General features: G+C 43.7%; 1 protein-coding gene across 5 annotated transcripts; it reads left to right on the top strand.

Annotated features, from left to right (window-relative positions):
- The first annotated feature begins 121 nt into the window (after positions 1 to 121).
- LOC116042565 (perforin-1-like) lies at positions 122 to 16,769 on the top strand. 5 transcript variants are annotated; one of them, XM_031288790.2, is made up of 11 exons: positions 526 to 818; positions 8,420 to 8,450; positions 8,886 to 9,172; positions 9,260 to 9,339; positions 10,632 to 10,677; positions 10,955 to 11,097; positions 11,192 to 11,330; positions 11,443 to 11,523; positions 13,030 to 13,523; positions 13,620 to 13,713; positions 15,933 to 16,769. In XM_031288790.2, exons 3-11 carry the CDS (start codon positions 8,903 to 8,905, stop codon positions 16,143 to 16,145), a joined length of 1,560 nt encoding a protein of 519 aa, XP_031144650.1. In that variant the 5' UTR covers positions 526 to 818; positions 8,420 to 8,450; positions 8,886 to 8,902; the 3' UTR covers positions 16,146 to 16,769. The 5 variants fall into 5 exon arrangements, with proteins under 5 accessions (XP_031144652.1, XP_031144650.1, XP_031144651.1 ...); XM_031288789.2 differs by lacking the exon at positions 526 to 818 and adding an exon at positions 7,804 to 8,336; XM_031288792.2 differs by lacking the exons at positions 526 to 818; positions 8,420 to 8,450 and adding an exon at positions 122 to 290.
- Positions 16,770 to 18,264: the final 1,495 nt, after the last annotated feature.

Genomic DNA, 18,264 nt, shown 5'->3' with positions numbered 1-18,264 from the left:
TCTGCACTCAAGAACATAGCTGCAAACAATGTCAAAGCTCCTGTTAGTTGTGTCAGCGTGATTGTGCATGTGTATATGGCGCCGTTTGAATTAGGCAGCCTACGTTTGTGTCTGACCCCACTTTGGGTAAGTTTGATAAATGTACAAAGAAAGATCTGCATGAGATTGCGGAATATTATGGTATTTCTGTGTCAGTTTCCCTCCGAAAAGCTGAGCTAAAGGCTTTTGTGTTTACTGGTCTCGTTAGTCAGGGAGTTTTCTCTGCACCCGTGAGCGGCCCTGATCCAGAGGTGAGTGCACATGATGTGACAGATCAGGCCATTAATGTTACTCCGGTTGTTCGACATGAGGGAGCCGAACGACAGCCGGTCACTTTGCCGCAGTTTGAACCTATGTCTGATTCATCTCCGGGGTCTAAGCTGGATGCCAGGTTAAAGGTGTGGTTAATTTGCCTTCAGGTAGAGAGCGAGGAGAAAGAGAGATATTTTCAGCTCCGCAGAGAGTTAGAGTTGAAGAAGTTGGAGGTGGAGGAGGAGACTGCTTTTAAAGATGCGTCAGATGGAAATACAGGCGGGTTTGGGAGTTTCCCGTAATATTACCACTGCTGGCGCACATTCTCCCAGTTCTGCTGTCAGTTTCGATGTGAGTATGCACATTTCACTGGTGCCTGTTTTCCGTGAGTCAGAGGTAGAAGCTTACTTTGGTGCATTTGAGCATATTGCTGCTGCTTTACAGTGGCCTAAGGACGTGTGGGCATTGTGAAAAGCCTGTTTTACAGTTCTGCGGAGGCTCCACGCAGAGCTTTCGCCGTAGCTTACGTAAGTGACCTGATGTTTATACTTGTGTGCTGTTGTGTGCATGTGTGGGGAGTGGGTGATAGAGCGAGTGACGGGGATTAGCTTTGGAGTGAGTGAGTACCGACTCTAGAATGTGAGAGAAAAAAAGTTTCCCCTGTTCTTTCTGACCAAGGGGGGAATATGTATCAGGAAAAGTTAACCCTCTCCTTGATTTCATGTTGTTTAGGGACTGTTCCTTATTTATCCGCCACCGGAGGAGTTTTGGGTTCTTTAGTCTAAATAGACTTGACCCTCCACTCGCCAGTATTAATTTTTCTATGACCCTCCAAAATGATTTGGCATGACCCTCCCCAGCAATTTATTGATGCTCTATGTGCTAGTTTGTAGGGCTGGGCGTATCGATCAAAATATCGATACCAAGATGAGTATTGGTATCGGATCGATACTGTTGTGATGAGATCGATACTTTTGTTGCAGTTTCTCTCCGAGTTCATGCGAGCACAGCGTCTCTCCAGGTCTGTGCGCAGTGTGCAAACAGCGCATCTCTCTCTCTCGCTCTCTCTCTCTCTCTCTCTCTGCCCCCTCCCCCTCCCTGCTCTGCCGGAGGCGGAGAGCGGAGGGTCAGAACAGTGAGAGAAGCCCGTGATGATGGCAGAAAGAAAGAGAAGCGCTGTGTGGAGTTTATTCACTCCAGCTGATACGGACACTGCCACATGTGATGTGTGCAAAAAAGTAATTTGCCACTGTGGTAACGCCACCAATTTACATAAACACATTAAAGCAATTCACCCGAGAGAGAACTCCGAGCTGCAAAAAAAGTTGAGGAAGGAGGAGGAGGGGGGAGAACCCTAAACCAGACCCCCAACACAGAGACAGAGGTCTCTGGCAGAGGCTTTTCAGCCAAGAAATCAGGAGTATCCAGGTAATCTCCAGCATTAAGCAATGTTGTTCACAGTGATCAGAGAGGCAATTTTAGCAGACTGATAGAACTACTATCATAAATTCAGCCAGTTGAAAAAAATCTAAATTATTTCACTGGAACTCAAAAATATACACTTATATTATTTTATTATTTTTATACTGTTACATTGTTTTATATTGTTCTAGTTAGTAAATAAAAACATTTAGATTTGCCTAAAATCCTTGTTCTGTGTTTTATCATAATCATAATCAATTAACTAAAGGCAAAATCACAAAATTATTCAAAGATTGTGACGTTACAAGTAAAAAGTATTGGCGATACTAGCCCTGTATTTACTTGGTATCGGATCAATACCAAAATTCCCGGTATCGCCCACCCCTACTAGTTTGCACTTTGCATAGACGTACAGACACCCTTTGATTTTTTTACAGCTATGATATACACAAGTTAACCTCTGCTTTCTCATCTTACGCATCACACTCCTCTGTTATGGTGTGGTGGCCATTTCAGTAGATTTACTCACTAACATTGTTGTGGAAACACAATAAGCATGGAAACTAAATGCACACTTCCTGCATTACTGCATTACTTCAAATACCAAGTTACTCCTCTAGTAAACTAGTATTCACATGAAATAAAACAATAAAACATTGAGACCATTCAGCAAAGCACACTGGGAAATTAATTGAACACTGGTTGCTATGGACTCGTCACTAGGCTTCCTCAGTCATTGTATGTTTTAGCACATAGGTAAAGCTGCCAAAGTCGAACATTATATTCGGCGGTGGCGGAATGCCCCGACACTTAAATTCAACTAAAATGTAACAGTGAACAATCAGTGATCGACCTACAGTCTGTTGAGATGCCTCCCCAAACGCAGAAACCATGCGCAATCACACCATAAAATGTTAAGAAAAAAGATCCGTATTTTGCAGTAATCCAATGACACGAAAAAAAAGTAATCCACAGCGATCAGTAGATCCACCAACAGAGTCACGGTGTATCCAGCAAGGCCGATACGAGCGTCACATTCACCAGCCAGCTCCAAACAGGTGAACGAGGCCTCTCCACTTCGCTGTTTAAACAAAGTGGAATAAACGTATACAAATCCAAATCTACACAAAACCCGCAATCAATTAGTAAGCTGACATCACATGTATATAGATGGCATTTAGGAAACCTTCATTGCAACCTTGGCACGGCAAGATGTCCAGACTAGTGCAACAGTAATTTTCGTTTTTTATGTCCTGCTGCTCCCATCGTCAGCCAGGTAATGTGTTTTTTACTAAAGCAGTATATGAAATCAGATGTATTACCTACCACCATTTAGTTTTGTGTTATTTAAGATATTTATTTAATATCTGGTCATGCCAGACGTAATTATTCCACTAATTTTTAAACAATGCAATTACCCGTTTCAGCCACCAGGGGGCAGCTCCCCCTGCCCCCCACAAACTCATGGGTCAGACCCATCTGGTAGCGAAGGAGGGTCGAAACTAAGAGCTACATAGAAAAATATGCACCAAACAAGCCACTTTGAAATTATGAATACAAAAGTTGGGTGCCCCCCCCCCCAGACTAAAAATTGTTGGGTGACCCTCCCCTATTTTCCTCCGGTGGTCCATTCCATAAATACCGAACGGTCCCTTATGGAGAAGGAGAACCAGTCAATGAGTCAGGGGGAATGCAACGCTACCAAGCCACGGCTGAGCGACATGCATCGCTGCGACGTGTAGTTACATTTTTAGAGACGTGAACTTCAGGCGAGGCGTAGGTACGCCGTCGATTTTACGCACAACTATAAAATGTCCTTAAGTTAGTGGGTAAAGCTCAAGAGGCCTGCTCCTCTTTGTCTGTGGTGGACCGGCTCACTTATGATAAAGTTAAAGGTGCCATTTTGCAGGCGTATGAGTTATAGTGCCTGAGGTCTACAGACAGCGTTTCCGCGGTCTTAGGAAAACACAGAGCACATATGTTGACTCTGCGCGGGAGAAAGGGATCATTTTTGACAGGTGACGTGCAGCGTGTAAGGCTGCCGATCTGTCTTCTTTGCGTGACCTGATGTTGTTGGAGGAGTTTAAAAACTGCGTACCTGAGCGTACTACTGTGTATTTAAATGAGCAGAAAGTTTCCACCCTGCAGCAAGCTGCCACCCTTGCTGACGAGTTTACGCTCACGCATAAGGCCGTTTTTAATAAACGTGATACTTCTCCATGTGAAGCTACCCAAAAATCTGATCTTCCGGTGCGTTACGACAGCGCTCCCTCGCGTCCTAGGTCTGATAAACTATGCTTCTTTTGCCGTAAGTCCGGTCACTTGGTGGCTAATTGTGACGCTTGGAGGCGGAAGCAGCAGGGGTCGTTTCAGAAACCGCCTAAGGGTGTGGGATTGATTAAAATGTTCCCAGAGTCCAGTCCTTAGAGTCTCTAACTCCTGAAGTGCCTGATGACTGTTTTAAACTGTTCATCTTTAATGGTTTTGTGTCTCTTTCAGGTAAATCTGAGGATCAGTGTCCAGTGAGAATACTGCGAGACGCGGCTTGTTCGCAGTCACTGCAATAGTTTATTTGAGGACTTTCAGTCAGGATTTAGAAAGCATCATAGCACAGAGACGGCACTGGTGAAAATTACTAATGACCTTCTAACTGCTGCTGACAAAGGACTTGCCTCCATTCTTGTCTTATTAGATCTTAGTGCTGCATTCGACACTACTGACCATACCATCCTGTTACAGAGATTGGAACATTTAGTTGGCATTAAAGGAATCGCACTAAGCTGGTTTAAGTCCTATTTCTCTGATCGATCTCAATTTGTTAATGTTGGCGTTCCACAAGGCCATTCTATTCTCCGTATATATGCTTCCTCTAGGCAATATTATTAGGAAACACTCAATTAACTTTCACTGTTATGCGGATGACACCTAACAATTTTCTGATGTTAAACTCAAACAAAACTGAAGTTATTGTGCTGGGCCCCAAACACCTCCGAACTTCATTATCTAAAGATATAGCTACTCTGGATGGCATTTCCCTGGCCTCCAGCACTCCTGTCAGAAATCATGGAGTTATTTTTGATCAGGATATATCCTTTAACAGCCATCTAAAAAATGTTCATCTTCGTAACATTCCAAAATTAGGAACATCCTGTCTCAAAAAGATGCTGAAAAACTAGTCCATGCATTCGTTACTTCCAGGCTGGACTACTGTAATTCCTTACTATCAGGTTGCCCAAATAAGTCCTTTAAGACTCTCCAGCTGATCCAGAATGCTGTGTTCTGACAAGAACTAAGAAAAGAAATCATATTTCTCCTGTACTAGCTTCTCTGCATTGGCTTCCTGTAAAATCCAGGATTGAATTTAAAATCCTTCTCCTGACCTACAAAGCTCTAAATGTTCTAGCACCATTATATCTAGAAGAGCTCTTAGTACCTTATTGTCCCACTAGAGCACTGCGCTCCCAGAATTCAGAGCTACTTGTGGTTCCCAGAGTCTCTAAAAGTAGGATGGGAGCCAGAGCCTTCAGCTATCAGGCTCCTCTCCTGTGGAACCAGCTCTCAATTTGGGTTCGGGGGGCAGACACCGTCACCACAGTTAAGAATAAACTGAAAACCCTTCTCTTTGATAAAGCTTATAGTTAGGGAGTGAGGAGTTGCAGTGTCCGCCTAGCCCGGCCCACCTGCTTCTCTTCATAGTCGTCAGACTCATCTACCATATAATCAATAATAGAATAAAAGTAGAGGGAGGCAGGCCAGTACAGCCCGATCCTGTTGGGGAGAGTTCTAGCCCAGCCAGGCTCCTCTCCTTAACCTGTCTCTCTTAGTTATGCTGTTATAGTTCTAGATTGCCGGGGGACTTCCTTCCTTCCTTTGACACACTGAGCTGCTCTCTCCTCTCTCTTTCCATTTGTTTCCATTTGTGTGCATCCTTGTCCCAGAAGTGCTTGTCACTAACCTAGCTCTGGGGAGTTTACTCCCTGGAGTCCTTGTGTTTTTTTTTCGCCCAGCATATTTCCTTGGATTAGGATGGCACCAAGATCTTGGTTGCAGCTGTCGCCGTGGTCCTGCTGCACTCCCTGCTACACCCTGCTACGCTCTGCGGTGCCCTGCTGCGTCCTGCTACGTCCAGCTATGCTCTGGCGTTCCACGCTACATCCTGTAACGCCCTGCAGTGCCCTGCTATGACATGAACTACTACGACTACTATTTCTAGTCACTGTTCCATTATCTTTATTGTGACTATTATTTTCACTGTTCATCACATCCCCAACCGGCACCGTCAGACACCGCCTACTAAGAGCCTGGGTCTGCCGAGGTTTCTTCCTAAAAGGGAGATTTTCCTCGCCACTGTCGCACTAAATGCTTGCTCTTGGGGGAATTACTAGAATTGTTGGGGCTTTGTAAACTATAGAGTGTTGTCTAGACCCTACTCTATCTGTAAAGTGTCTCGAGATAACTCTTGTTATGATTTGATACTATAAATAAAATTGAATTGAATTTCAAAGCTTGATCTACTCAAAGGATACTGGCAGGTTCCTTTGACACAGCGAGCTTCTGAAATATCAGCCTTTGTCACGCCTGATGCGTTTATGCAGTACACCGTGATGCCTTTCGGCATGAAGAATGCACCTGCCACTTTTCAGCGCCTAATGCAGCGTGTATTAGGAGATGTACCTAACTGCAGTGTGTATCTTGACGATGTGGTGGTCTACTCCAGTGAGTGGGGGAGTCACATGTCCAGTCTGGAAACTGTATTCCGGCGGCTGGCAGACGCCTCTCTTACCCTTAACTTGGCCAAGTGTGAGTTTGGTAAGGCTACTGTTACCTGGTAAGCAGGTTGGCCAGGGGCAGGTCCGGCCAGTGGACGCTAAGGTGGCTGCTGTTGTGTCGCTACCAGTGCCCAGCACTAGGCGAGAACTTAGGCGTTTCTTAGGCATGGCAGGTTACTATCGCTGTTTCTGTAAAAACTTCTCAGTAGTAGTCGCTCCTCTGACCAGGTTGTGTAGTCCTGTGGTTCCTTTTGTGTGGAATGATGAGTGCGACCATGCTTTTAACTCTGCTAAGTCTCTCCTCTGTAGTGCTCCTGTGCTGGCTGCGCCTGACCTTGCTCGACCTTTCCAGTTTGAGGTGGATGCCAGTACTACTGGAACTGGTGCGGTGTTGTTGTAGGACGGTGATGGGGATGTGTGTCATCCTTTTTGTTTCTTTTCCACCAAGTTCAAACGCCATCAGCTGAACTACTCCACCACTGAGAAAGATACCCTAGCAATGCTCCTTGCCCTACAGCACTTTGAAGTGTATGTAGGATGCAGTTCATTTCCAGTTACTCTATACACTGACCATAACCCGCTTGTCTTTTTAGCCCAGATGTACAACAGCAATCAGCGCTTGATGCCCTGGGCACTCCTGGCCCAGGGTTAAAACATCTGCATTAAACATAAGAAGGGAGCCGACAACATTGTGGCTGACTCGCTATTCCGTGGGTGAGACTAGTTTGAGGAACTACGTGAGACTCTGGTTAGACTGGTGGGTCAGTAATAATGACGTGGAACTGATGGTGAACCTTGTTAGTGATGTAATAATTTGTGATGACGTGCATATAGAGGAGGGGTTTCCTCTTCTGGGAGGGGGTGTTACGTGCCGTGTTTTGTTTTGTTTTGCTGGGTTGTCTGCCTGTGTGTGTGTGATTCTCTTAAGGTGTGTGTGCTGGTGATGTCAGGGAAGGTGCCAAGCCAGAGTGAAGGTGAAGCTTCAGTGGAAGCCAACAGAGTGAGCAGAGTGTGAGCCGTGTGAGCAGTGTGAGCAGAGAAGTGCTGCTGTGAGAAGCTGTGAAAACCTGAATCGAGCCAGTGACAAAGAGCCAGTAATCGTCTTCCTTTTGGAGATTGCTTTCAGTTGCTTTGTGTTGAGTTTGTCCAGTAAATTACCTTATTTACCATTTGTCTAGGTCTCCCGGTTTTATTACTTTAAATTGTTTGCGTCCTCCACCCCTAGACAAATTAGGGACGTAACAGCCTCCCACAACAACAAATGGATGGATTAGGTTGCAATATGGCGTACAGTGTACAGGTAACATCTCGCATCCATAAACTTTATGTTTGAGCCAGATGAGCTTTTAATAACATAAACCAACAAAACTACAGAGCAACACCATGTTCAACCAACATGTAACCAAATGCAAAGTCTGTTTATGCAAAACGCACAAAGGGCAGACACCTTTACCATAGTCCCAGATCACATGGTTAAAAAGTGGGCAAGACAGCAAAAGAAATGTGAGGCGAAGAGTCAATGACGCCAAACAATTCTTGTTGCAAATTAGTCTGAGTCTTTGCCGCAGCACAGCCCTCTGGACCAAGTAGATGTGAATGGGCGAAGATGAGGAAGTTGGTTGATCCAAAGCTGGCAGGGAGACAGGCTGAAGAAAGAATGCAGCTGTGCATTGCAAGATAGTGTCATCATTGCTGCACAACAAACTCATAGGCTGGAACTGATTTGGGCCAAGTTTAGACATTTTGCAGCATCAACTAGAAAGAGAAATTATCATATTGTATCAACCACTATAGAATAAGACTGAGGAGGTTGAGAAACTGGCTCTATCAATGTGACCACACGCTTTGACAAAGGTTCACAAGTTTGTACTCATTTACCTTCTGTCAAAAGAGTAGCTCCTCTGCCAACCAGCATAAATATTTTCTGCTTTTTGCAGATCACAACATTGGTCATTGGATCGTGCCTTGGTGAGTTTGACAATTACTACAAGAGTAGTACTGTTTTCCTGTACAGATCTCTATGTATGCTCTATTTTGATTTCCGAATTGGTCGGACATAGTATGAGGAGGGGTTTGATGTGATTTGACGTGTAATAATTGCTGTTGACTCTACAATCGCTAGCCCATTGCCCCGTTGCACCTCACTTACAACATTTATCCTTTTGTCTCCGTGTGTGGTGGTTTAAGGCCTGATTAAACAAGGTTGTTTATTAGACTGCTTCTGTCGTGCCACTCCCTAAATGGAGCCATTGTTAGAAGAGGAGTATTTTTTTTTCCTTTTGTCTGCAAATCAATATGACTGAGGTTAGAGACAGTTGCTATATGCCAATATATTGCTTTTTAAGCTCCCAAATATGTATTTGTCCTTATCCACTCTCTTTGTCTTTCTCTGAATTATTTCAGTCTCTTTGACTGCAGCCATGCTCACCTTTTCAACCCCATCCCTTCTCTACCTGAGTCTCCTGCTCTTTCTGTCGCACCACTCGCCTGTTCTCTCCTGTTGGACTGAGAACTCCAGCCTGTGTCAGTCCGCTCCCTTTGTACCAGGCCACAACCTGGTGGGGGAGGGCTTTGACGTGGTCACCCTGCGGCGTAAAGGATCCTACATGGTTGACGTGAAGACTTTCCTCACCCCAGCTGGCACCTGTACTCTCTGCAGCAACTCTCTTCAAGGCAACAGACTGCAGAAAGTAATTAATTAATTAAGTAAACAATACATCTACAGCAACTTTAACATTTGTGCATGTTAAACATGGTGTACCCACCTTAATTTTCAGCTGCCAGTCTCTGCAGTGGATTGGCGCGCATTCAGCCGCTGCAATTCTCATCTCTACAACAGTGTGCACAACTCTGTTAGGTATTATACCACATTATATTACTGAATGGATCATATCCACCATGACAGGTCAGTCAATTACTGTGAAATATGCACCAGACTTTACTAAAGCTAAAAGCAAAAGAACTTACTTCTCTGTTCTTTCGTAATATCTTGAACGTCACAGACTTGGACACCAATTATCTCTTCCATTCGGGGTCTCTCCATAAAGTCTGACATAGAGGTTAGGTTTAAGGTTGCTTTTACACCTAGGCCTACCTCGTTTGCTCCAAACCCTGGAGCGTTTGGTCGGATAGTCCGGTTAGTTTGTGGCGGTGTGAAAGCTCATCTGAACTCTGGTGCGGATCAAACAAACAATCTCTGGTCCGCTTAAAAGCGGGGGTCTCGGTTCGCTTCCAAGTGAACTAGAGTTCAGTTTACTTTAGGTAAGAACGCAATCCGACCCAAGTACAGGAAGTGAACCAAGAACAGTGCATATACTAACCTGCAATTTCAACCTTGCACACAATTTACGGACTTATATATGATTTAAGGGATGATAAGTTTCGGATCCATAAGCTGTTCTGGCCACACATCGCTGGTCGTCTGTGTGACATCATCAGTCTGTGTGACATCATCTTCTCTCTCTCTCTCCTTCACCTGCTGTCTGTCAGCTGCTCACATTGTTCGCCTACTTTTAAAATTTTAGAAACACTGAAGCAGAACCAGAAAACCCAAGACTTTGTTTATATATATATATATATATATATATATATATATAATATTTATATTATAAATTTGGTGTTGCTCCATTATTTGTAAGACCAGGAAGTGTCGCGAGTTTTGGAGATTCTGTCCAATAACGAAGCGACCGTTTCGACCATAAATATGGTTTCGACCGTGTGACGTGTTTACAGTGTTTGGTGCATTTGACAAAGTGCAGTATGAAAGCAAACTGAACCAAATAAAAACAATGCAACAATGTTGCAACTTCACCCCCGAATCGCAGTCCACCAAACTACAGGGGTGAAAGCTTCCTAAATGTTATTTTGTACCTGTTAGTCATGCAAGAACATATGATTTCAGTATGATGTGACAGCTCAAATCAGTTTTTTTGTTCACGAGTCACATCACAAGTCCAAAAGTTATCTGTCTCATTCATAGCTTGTGGAGTCTGTGAAGTGTAGGAACACACACAATATTCTAAAACTGGGTGTCAATACCCTTAATAACATTTGAGCCTTAAAAAAAAAAAAAAAAAAAAAAAGCTACAAAATGAACTTAGAAATGAAAAAGCTTTAATGGTTATTCTTTCCTGTAAATTGTGTCCACAGCTCACTGATTAACACTTTGACATCCCAGGACAGTAACAACTGGAAGGTGGGAAACTTCTCACAGCTATTGTTGACATTAAATTATCATTTCTGAATAGTATTATTATAACTGATAGATGTGTACTACAGAAGAGGATTAGGGTCACGTGAAAAAATCTCAGAATTCTGACTTTAAACTCAGAACTCAAATACGTTTTTCACGTGGCCCTAATCCTCTTCCGTATGTGTAGACATATGATTCTTTTTTATTTTACCTCATTTTTGGTGATTATGAGTAAACATCAAGCAGTTCATGAGCTTTTATTTTTTTATTTTTTTATCAGGTTGGCCTAAATGTAGATATGTTTGTGACTGCCGGCCTGGAGGTTGGAGGAACACGCTCCACTGCGTATGCCTTTGCTAGAGAGAGGACCAGAGAGGACCGCTATTCCTTCAGCAATCACATGGTCACCTGCAGCCATTATAGGTAGGGTGTGAAGACCATGCATCCCCACTGAAGTTTGGATACTTGAGTTGTTTTAAGTTTTAAGATAATTTATTATTCGTCTCTTTGTGTCTAGTTACCGTGTGTCCCTCAGACCGCCCCTCAGCTCCGAGTTCAGTATGGATTTGGCCAGGCTGCCGAGTTTCTATTACTCCTCCACCAGGGCTCAGTACAGGGACCTCATACATACCTATGGCACACACTACATCCGCCAGGTTAAAATTCATACACACAGACCATTTTAATTTCCATTAATAATGTCCTTAATTCACAAATTTAAAAAAACGCCATATTTCTTTGTCTTAACAACATTGTACTTCATTTCAGGTTTACCTCGGGGGCCGACTCAGACGAGTCACAGCTGTACGTACCTGTTTGTCCTCACTGAATGGGCTCTCCTCAAACGAGGTACGTGTAGCACAGCTTTTACAGTGTACGCAGTAAGCAAAATGGATAGTTGTACACACACTACACATGCACACAAACACAAAGGTTTTTACACTGCCTTGAAAGACTCTCAGAAAAAAAACATATTTTTGATTTATGCAACAATTATCATACAGTAATGTCAATCAATTGTATGCTAAATTCATAAATGTCACTGGGTTGAGGTGAAAAGGGAAGGACCCAAATGCAGACAGTTCAGGCAGACAGGACGAGGGGATTCAGGGATTAGAAAATGTGTAGATAAGTCTCATTAGCATGAATAGAGTCCAAATAGAAGTAAGTGAGAGTCCACAGGTAAACAGAAAAAAGGTGCAGCAAGACAGTCAGGCAGTCAGGCAGGTAGTGATAGATACTGGTACAGGTTCCAAGTTCTAGGTTAAAGGATTATTAGAGGGTTGAATGCATAGGTGCAAAGCAACAATGGCAATCAGGTGACTGACTGAAAAAAGGGGCTCAGAGGGAACCTAAGAGATGGGTGGCCTGGATGATGGAGCGCGGCGGAGCAGGGAACCTCAGGCGCATGGCCAATTGATGTTCTGGCAGGGCTTTGGCAGAGATGGCCAGCTAAAAAAGCAGAGAAAGCAAATGGCCTTGTGTGCCATAATGACCACTCCTTCTTCTTGGGGTTCCAACACAGGGATGGAAAAAGGCAAGGTGAGTCCCAATTAATTATGGCTGCTGAACATCAGGGAGGCTCACCTAGTCCATTGAAGGCTCATATGGTCCAGAAAATACAGGATTTGGGCAGGCTAGGTGCCGAGTCTAGCTGACTGAGAGGCAGGCCAACACCAGTAGACAGGGGGGCTGGAGTGTTAAAAGTAAAATTATCTGCCAGTCCAGGTAGCAATTTCATCAACAAAGATTTATGAGACACTGCCCAGAGGGCCAGTAACAGAGCTGCATCTTTTTGCTTAATGCTGAAGGTTTTCTCTGCAGTAGTTCAGAAGGCAATGAATGGTGTGAGTCACCCTATTAAGTTCATCCATAAAAAAAATGTTTAATCTTCCAGGTCCATTTGTGCCCATATTGTTCTGTCACTGGGGCAAGTGCGAGATGACAAGGGAAGCAACCATATGCAGACAATCCAGGAAGACAGCAAGAGTTCATGGATTTATTGAAGAGGTGTAGATACAAAGACTTACTGGCAGTACTGGCTGGTTGTGAGAGTCAGGTGACTGGGACAGGTGGAAAAGTCTAAGGGCATCTGGTTAAAGAATGGCAATGAAGGGCCTGGGGAGTGGAAATGTGGCTAGAGGGAGGGACAGAGAGGGAGAATGTGACAATTGTTACAAGGCTAAGCTAACCTGGGCTCGTTGAACAACGAAACATAAGGCTAACCTAGCTTGTAACATTACAAATATTGTCTCTCCCTGAGTGTGTGCATTTAATGCGAGAGTCAGACCTAAGCTGGCCTGGATGAATATAAATAGTATAGTAAACTGTATTTTTTTCCCTCCTTTCCTCTAGGTCCACTCCTGCCTATCACTGGGTTTTTCTGTAGGCCTGGGGAAGATGACATTATCAGGTAACCAACCGTCTTGCACCAAGGTCCTACAGAACCAGGACGTCTCCGCCTCGTACAGCTCTGGTCTCCACCAACACTACACAGAGGTGTCAGGAGGCATTGGTTGGTTGGGGGAGTTTTCTCTTACTCACAGTGACTCCCTTGGCTACGGGAATTGGCTGAAAACCCTTAAGGACCACCCGGATGTTGTTTCGTACTCCCTCAGGCCAATGTATGAGCTGATGCCAACTGAGACACAGAAGGCAGGGATGAAGGCGGCCATAGAGCAGTACTTAGAAGACAATGCCATGAGCAGCTCACATAGAGAACCAACTTGCTGGTACGCTCGTAACCTGGCTTCCAACTGCTGTCCTCTAAAAACCTGGAGAGGAACAGCGGTGGTGACCATTATCCGAGCATGGGATCTGCAAGGAGATTATGCTGGCCCGACTGATAGGTGAATAAAATGAGGTCAGGAATTAAGATCTGAAGGTGGTATATCAAACAACATTAATTCAAGAGTTGCTTTTTCCTTGTTTCCTCCTATTCACAGCTATGCTAAGATGCGGTACGGATCCTTCTATCGCAGGACTGTCATGATCGAGTCAGACAACCCCAGGTGGAATGCTCGTTACGATCTGGGCACGGTCAGTAAATCTTCTCATTACAGATCAGCTCAGTAGGTCTGATGTACTTTTAGATGAACTATAGACTAGAGTTATTATTTATATCATCTGTGTGAGCCTAGCATTGTAAAAAGATAAGTGTTATAAGTTACGCTAGAAATATACCTGTTCAGGGCAGGAATTGCATGAGTGACAATATTGGGCCTGTCCTGTTAGCTGATCAAATTAGCTAACTGCAGCCAACAAAATGCATAGTCAACTAGAAATGAGAAGTCTGCTTTTGATTACATCTGTTTAAAATTGAAGACCCATTTTCAAAAAAATACCATTATCATTGTAAACTGCATATGTGCTCGCATTGCACATATGCAGTTTACAATGATAATGGTATTTTTTGAGAGGTGTAGCAACATTAACATAAGGGGGGGTGGTGTTTAACAAAGAGTAAGTTGCAAACCATCTGACCAAAACCCCACGGACAGCAGTGGGCTATGAGATGATTTTTGCATAGTGGCCACACATTTCAACTTCCTGGATCCTCATATGATGCATACTAACCCATTTTTGGATGAACAATCCGTCTATCATGTCCACCATTATTGTTTTGAACAAACAGTTGCGGCCGGTGCCAGTAGCTCCTCACCGAACACTGATTGGCTCGGTGAGCTGGTAGTTAAGACACAAACACATTAGGCTTGTTTGCGATGAACTGCGCATCGCCTGTAAAGTGGACGAGAGCAGGCAGCAGCAGCCGGGGGTGGTGACCAAAAGCTGCGGTCAAGTCGGACAGTTTATAGCCGTTTCCAGCAGCCTTCAGTCTGAACAGGAAGTCACAGAAACACTCACATCCTGTTAGGACCGATTCCAATTTAATAAATGTTATCAGACCCATATATCAGCTTGTACACAGTCTCCAGTTGTTGTTATTATGACAGAGCAGCTGTTGCTCTAGGCTACATGCGATCTGTTGCTGATGTTAATAAACAACAGACTGTAGAATATCCGTAATCTGAACGGATTTAGTCTCTCTGACTTCTAAACGTCACTATCAGCCACACAACATGTGTTCTGTACAGAATAAGTCTTTAAATCAGACAAAAACAATAAAAAGTTTATATAAAACGTCATCATGTTGAGTCGATTCTGAACAAATCAGCTGTTAGATCAGCTGAGAGCCAGGCGTTTGCCATCATGCCCTGGGTCCGCCTGGGTCTTGCCAAAGATCCTTAATACTAAACTGTCCGCCTCCCAAAACTGAGGCCACCTAGATCTCGTGAGGTTATCGTTGCCTACGTGTTCATGACGTCAGAGCAATTCGGGATCAAGTCGGACACAAATCTAACCGACATGCATTGGGCGGCGATCGCCGGTGATCGCTTCTATGCAGGCCTGGCTCATCTCGAATGTTTAGATTTTCGCGTGATATGTGATCCTGCGATACTCGCGAGAATCCGGCTGCCCTGCACAGTAAAGTAACGAGAACAATGGGCCTAATTCATTAAATGTTTGTACACACAGATATGATCTTGTGCATTTTTTCGGATCATTAATACATTTGTATGGGTTAATGCATTGTTTCTGAAAAGCAGTGGACCAAGCAAATCAACGTTTTGTTAGGAGCTACTGGCAGCTACGGGTGTGGTTTTGGTGTGTGTAGTCTATATCCTTGACGTTCCACTTCTGAGATTGCGCCGGTGCCGCAGGAAATTCTGCCAGATGCATGTATTTTCGCCGATTTCCGTTTCATTCTGCTTTCTTTTTTGTTTGAATTTTAAACTCCGGTGGATTTATAAGGGACTATGGTTAACTGCTCCTCAGATCTCTGCAAGGTAAATTGAGACAGCTAGCTAGACTATCTGTCCAATCTGAGTTTTCTCTCGCACGACTATTTTGCAGCGGCTCCGTCCGGCGCTTAGCACCGCCCATGACGATTGTGATTGGTTTAAAGAAATGCCCATGAACCAGAGCATGTTTTTCTCCCATCCCGTAATGCTGTGTGGACTAGCCAGACAGTCCTCCGTTCCGCAGAGTGTGGATGATCTGGCAAAGCGAGACTATGGTGTGTGTGACGGTAACAGTTTGTTCAAAACAACAATGGCGGACGTGATAGACAGATGGTTCATCCAATCACCTGCCATGTATTGTTTAAAAGTGCCTGCCGTTTTCCAAACAGTTTCCAATGACAACTTCTCAAATGGTTCTGTGTTACTAGTTAATCAGGATGAGTTTTTTTTATGAAGGTGCCCACATACAATCAATTGAAGCTGGAGGTCTGGGACGAGGACTTGCATTACGACGACCTTCTGATATCATGTAAGACGGACCTGACAGAGGGAACACACAGATACACCTGTGAAAACCATTTGGGCGGCTTTGAGTTCCAGTATACTCTGACCTGTGACCCTCATCTGACTGGAGACTGGTGTAACCATTACAAACCATCCCCACAGTAAAAAAGATGCCTTTACTGCTGCTCGCTTTTCTAGTTCAACTGAAATCACATGTAGTCATCCCTTTTTGTAGTCAAAATTGTCAACATGTTTGTTGTTAACTTTCTTAAAGGGGAACACAGAGAAAGGTATGTACAAAGCAGATATGTATGCTGTAGCAAACCAAAAAAGCATCTTGGTTTCAGTTGGACTCACTCAAGTGTGATATCAGATCTGTTAATTACTTGCTTTAAGTGCAATGAACCTTTTTTTTTCCTATTAAGACACCACAATATTCAGTTTTCTTTGTTAAAGCTTTAAACAAAACATATTTTGACCACTTAAATTATGGTTAAATTCACATACTTACTTATATTCACTATAAAATGGAAAATAATCATTTTGTCTGGTTTCAGCTGATTATAATTAAGAATATAGGCCTGTGAGCACAGGTATTTTAGCACTTATGTAGCTGTTTATTTTCAAATTTCACTTGCATAAAATCTGTCATATCCTTTTTTTGTGTCACCTTCTCATGCAAATAAAGACCCAAGTCAAACATGTGCTTCATGCCCTTAAAATGACAGAAAATATGACTGAGAATAGTTTTTTTCTTCAAAGCTACATAGGTACACATGGGGCCTTGCTCCCAAATTTGTACCTCCTTGACTCCTCTCTCCTCGAGTCTCTTCCTCGACTCGGATCTCCTTTGGGCGGGTGGAATCGAGGATGCACTAGTCTCGCATTGCCAGACCTTCCTTAACAGTGCTGCAAAGGAGAGTCTGGCTAGTCCACACAGCATTCTGGGATGGGAGAAAAATGTGCTCTGGTTTATTGGCATTTCTTTAAACCAATCACAATCATCATGGGCAGCGCTAAGCTCCGCACGCAAGCAGCTGCTGCAAAAATAGCCTCGGGAAGGAACTTGTTTTGGTTGAACGTGTACGGTCAAAAGTTGTTTTAGTCGTGCGAGAGAAAACTCAGATTGGACAGATAGTCTAGCTAGCTGTCTTACCCCGCAGATATCTGAGGAGCAGTTAACATTAGTCCTCATAAATTGACCAGAGTTTAAAATTCCAACACAAACAGTGCTTGAAGTGGGAAAGAAAAGGTGCCGGTACTCTCTTGCATTGGCAAATCATTATGACATTTGAGATTTCTACAGCGAAAAACAAAACTTGGAGATATTGCTGATACAAAAACAATTTGTTATTTATTAACAACATAAATGTATGTGTTTTGTTGTGTGTGCGTTTACACCATTTCAGACAGAGATCACACTTTGCTTTTATCAACTTGTACTACTCATAGCAGCAGCAGCAGCAGCTTTGTGTGTATGCATAATGTGTGTGTGTGTGTGTGTGTGTGTGTGTGTGTGTGTGTGTGTTCCTCTTGACAGCTAAATAGTCCCCTTTCTGTGTGGCCAGCAAGTGACGAGATGCTGCTACATGTTTTGCAGCCCAGTTTGTTATCTTTAAAAATGAGCCAGCTGTTCGTGGAGCAAAACTACATAATTTGGTCCCTTGACCAACAGTCAGGCCATCCATGTGATTAGTTACTCAAGTTATTGTTGACGTTGGTGTCATTGACTAAGGTAACGTTAAGGTTGGTAGCTGCAGACTCCTCATTAACGCTAGCTGTTCACATCAACATTAGTTTGAGGCTCATGAATCGTACCTGATGTTTCTGGTTGGACTTGGACCTCTGTTGACGTGTCTGGCTCTGGCACACGCGTTCGTTTAGTACCTTTCTGAAGCCAGGCTAACATTACGACTTACACACTTGACACACTTATTTTTAGTTTCTAGGTTTTCAGCAGTGAAAAATCTATTACCGTCAGGCTGCAGGCATCAGACAGCTTTTCAGAACTGAGGTAAGTCACGTAGTGCCCTCTGGGTAATGTAGTTTATGTAACGTTAGGGTCTCTCTGACACTGATTCTTTCTCTGTCAGTGGTAGAGTACCGGCTACATGCGAGAAGTAGCGGTAAGCAAGAAAAAGTACAGGTACGCTTAAGAGTAAAATTTTGAAGTGCCGGTACTGCGTACCGGTGAGTACCGGCCCACTTCAAGCACTGAACACAAAGAAAGCAGAAGAAAACGGACATCGGCGAAAAGACATGCGTCCGGTGGAATTTCCTGCGG

Source organism: Sander lucioperca, chromosome 4 (assembly GCF_008315115.2).
Source record: "Sander lucioperca isolate FBNREF2018 chromosome 4, SLUC_FBN_1.2, whole genome shotgun sequence".
NCBI lineage: Eukaryota > Metazoa > Chordata > Actinopteri > Perciformes > Percidae > Sander > Sander lucioperca.
Note: the sequence above shows the minus strand (reverse complement) of the source record. Positions and strands in the feature narration are given on the sequence as shown.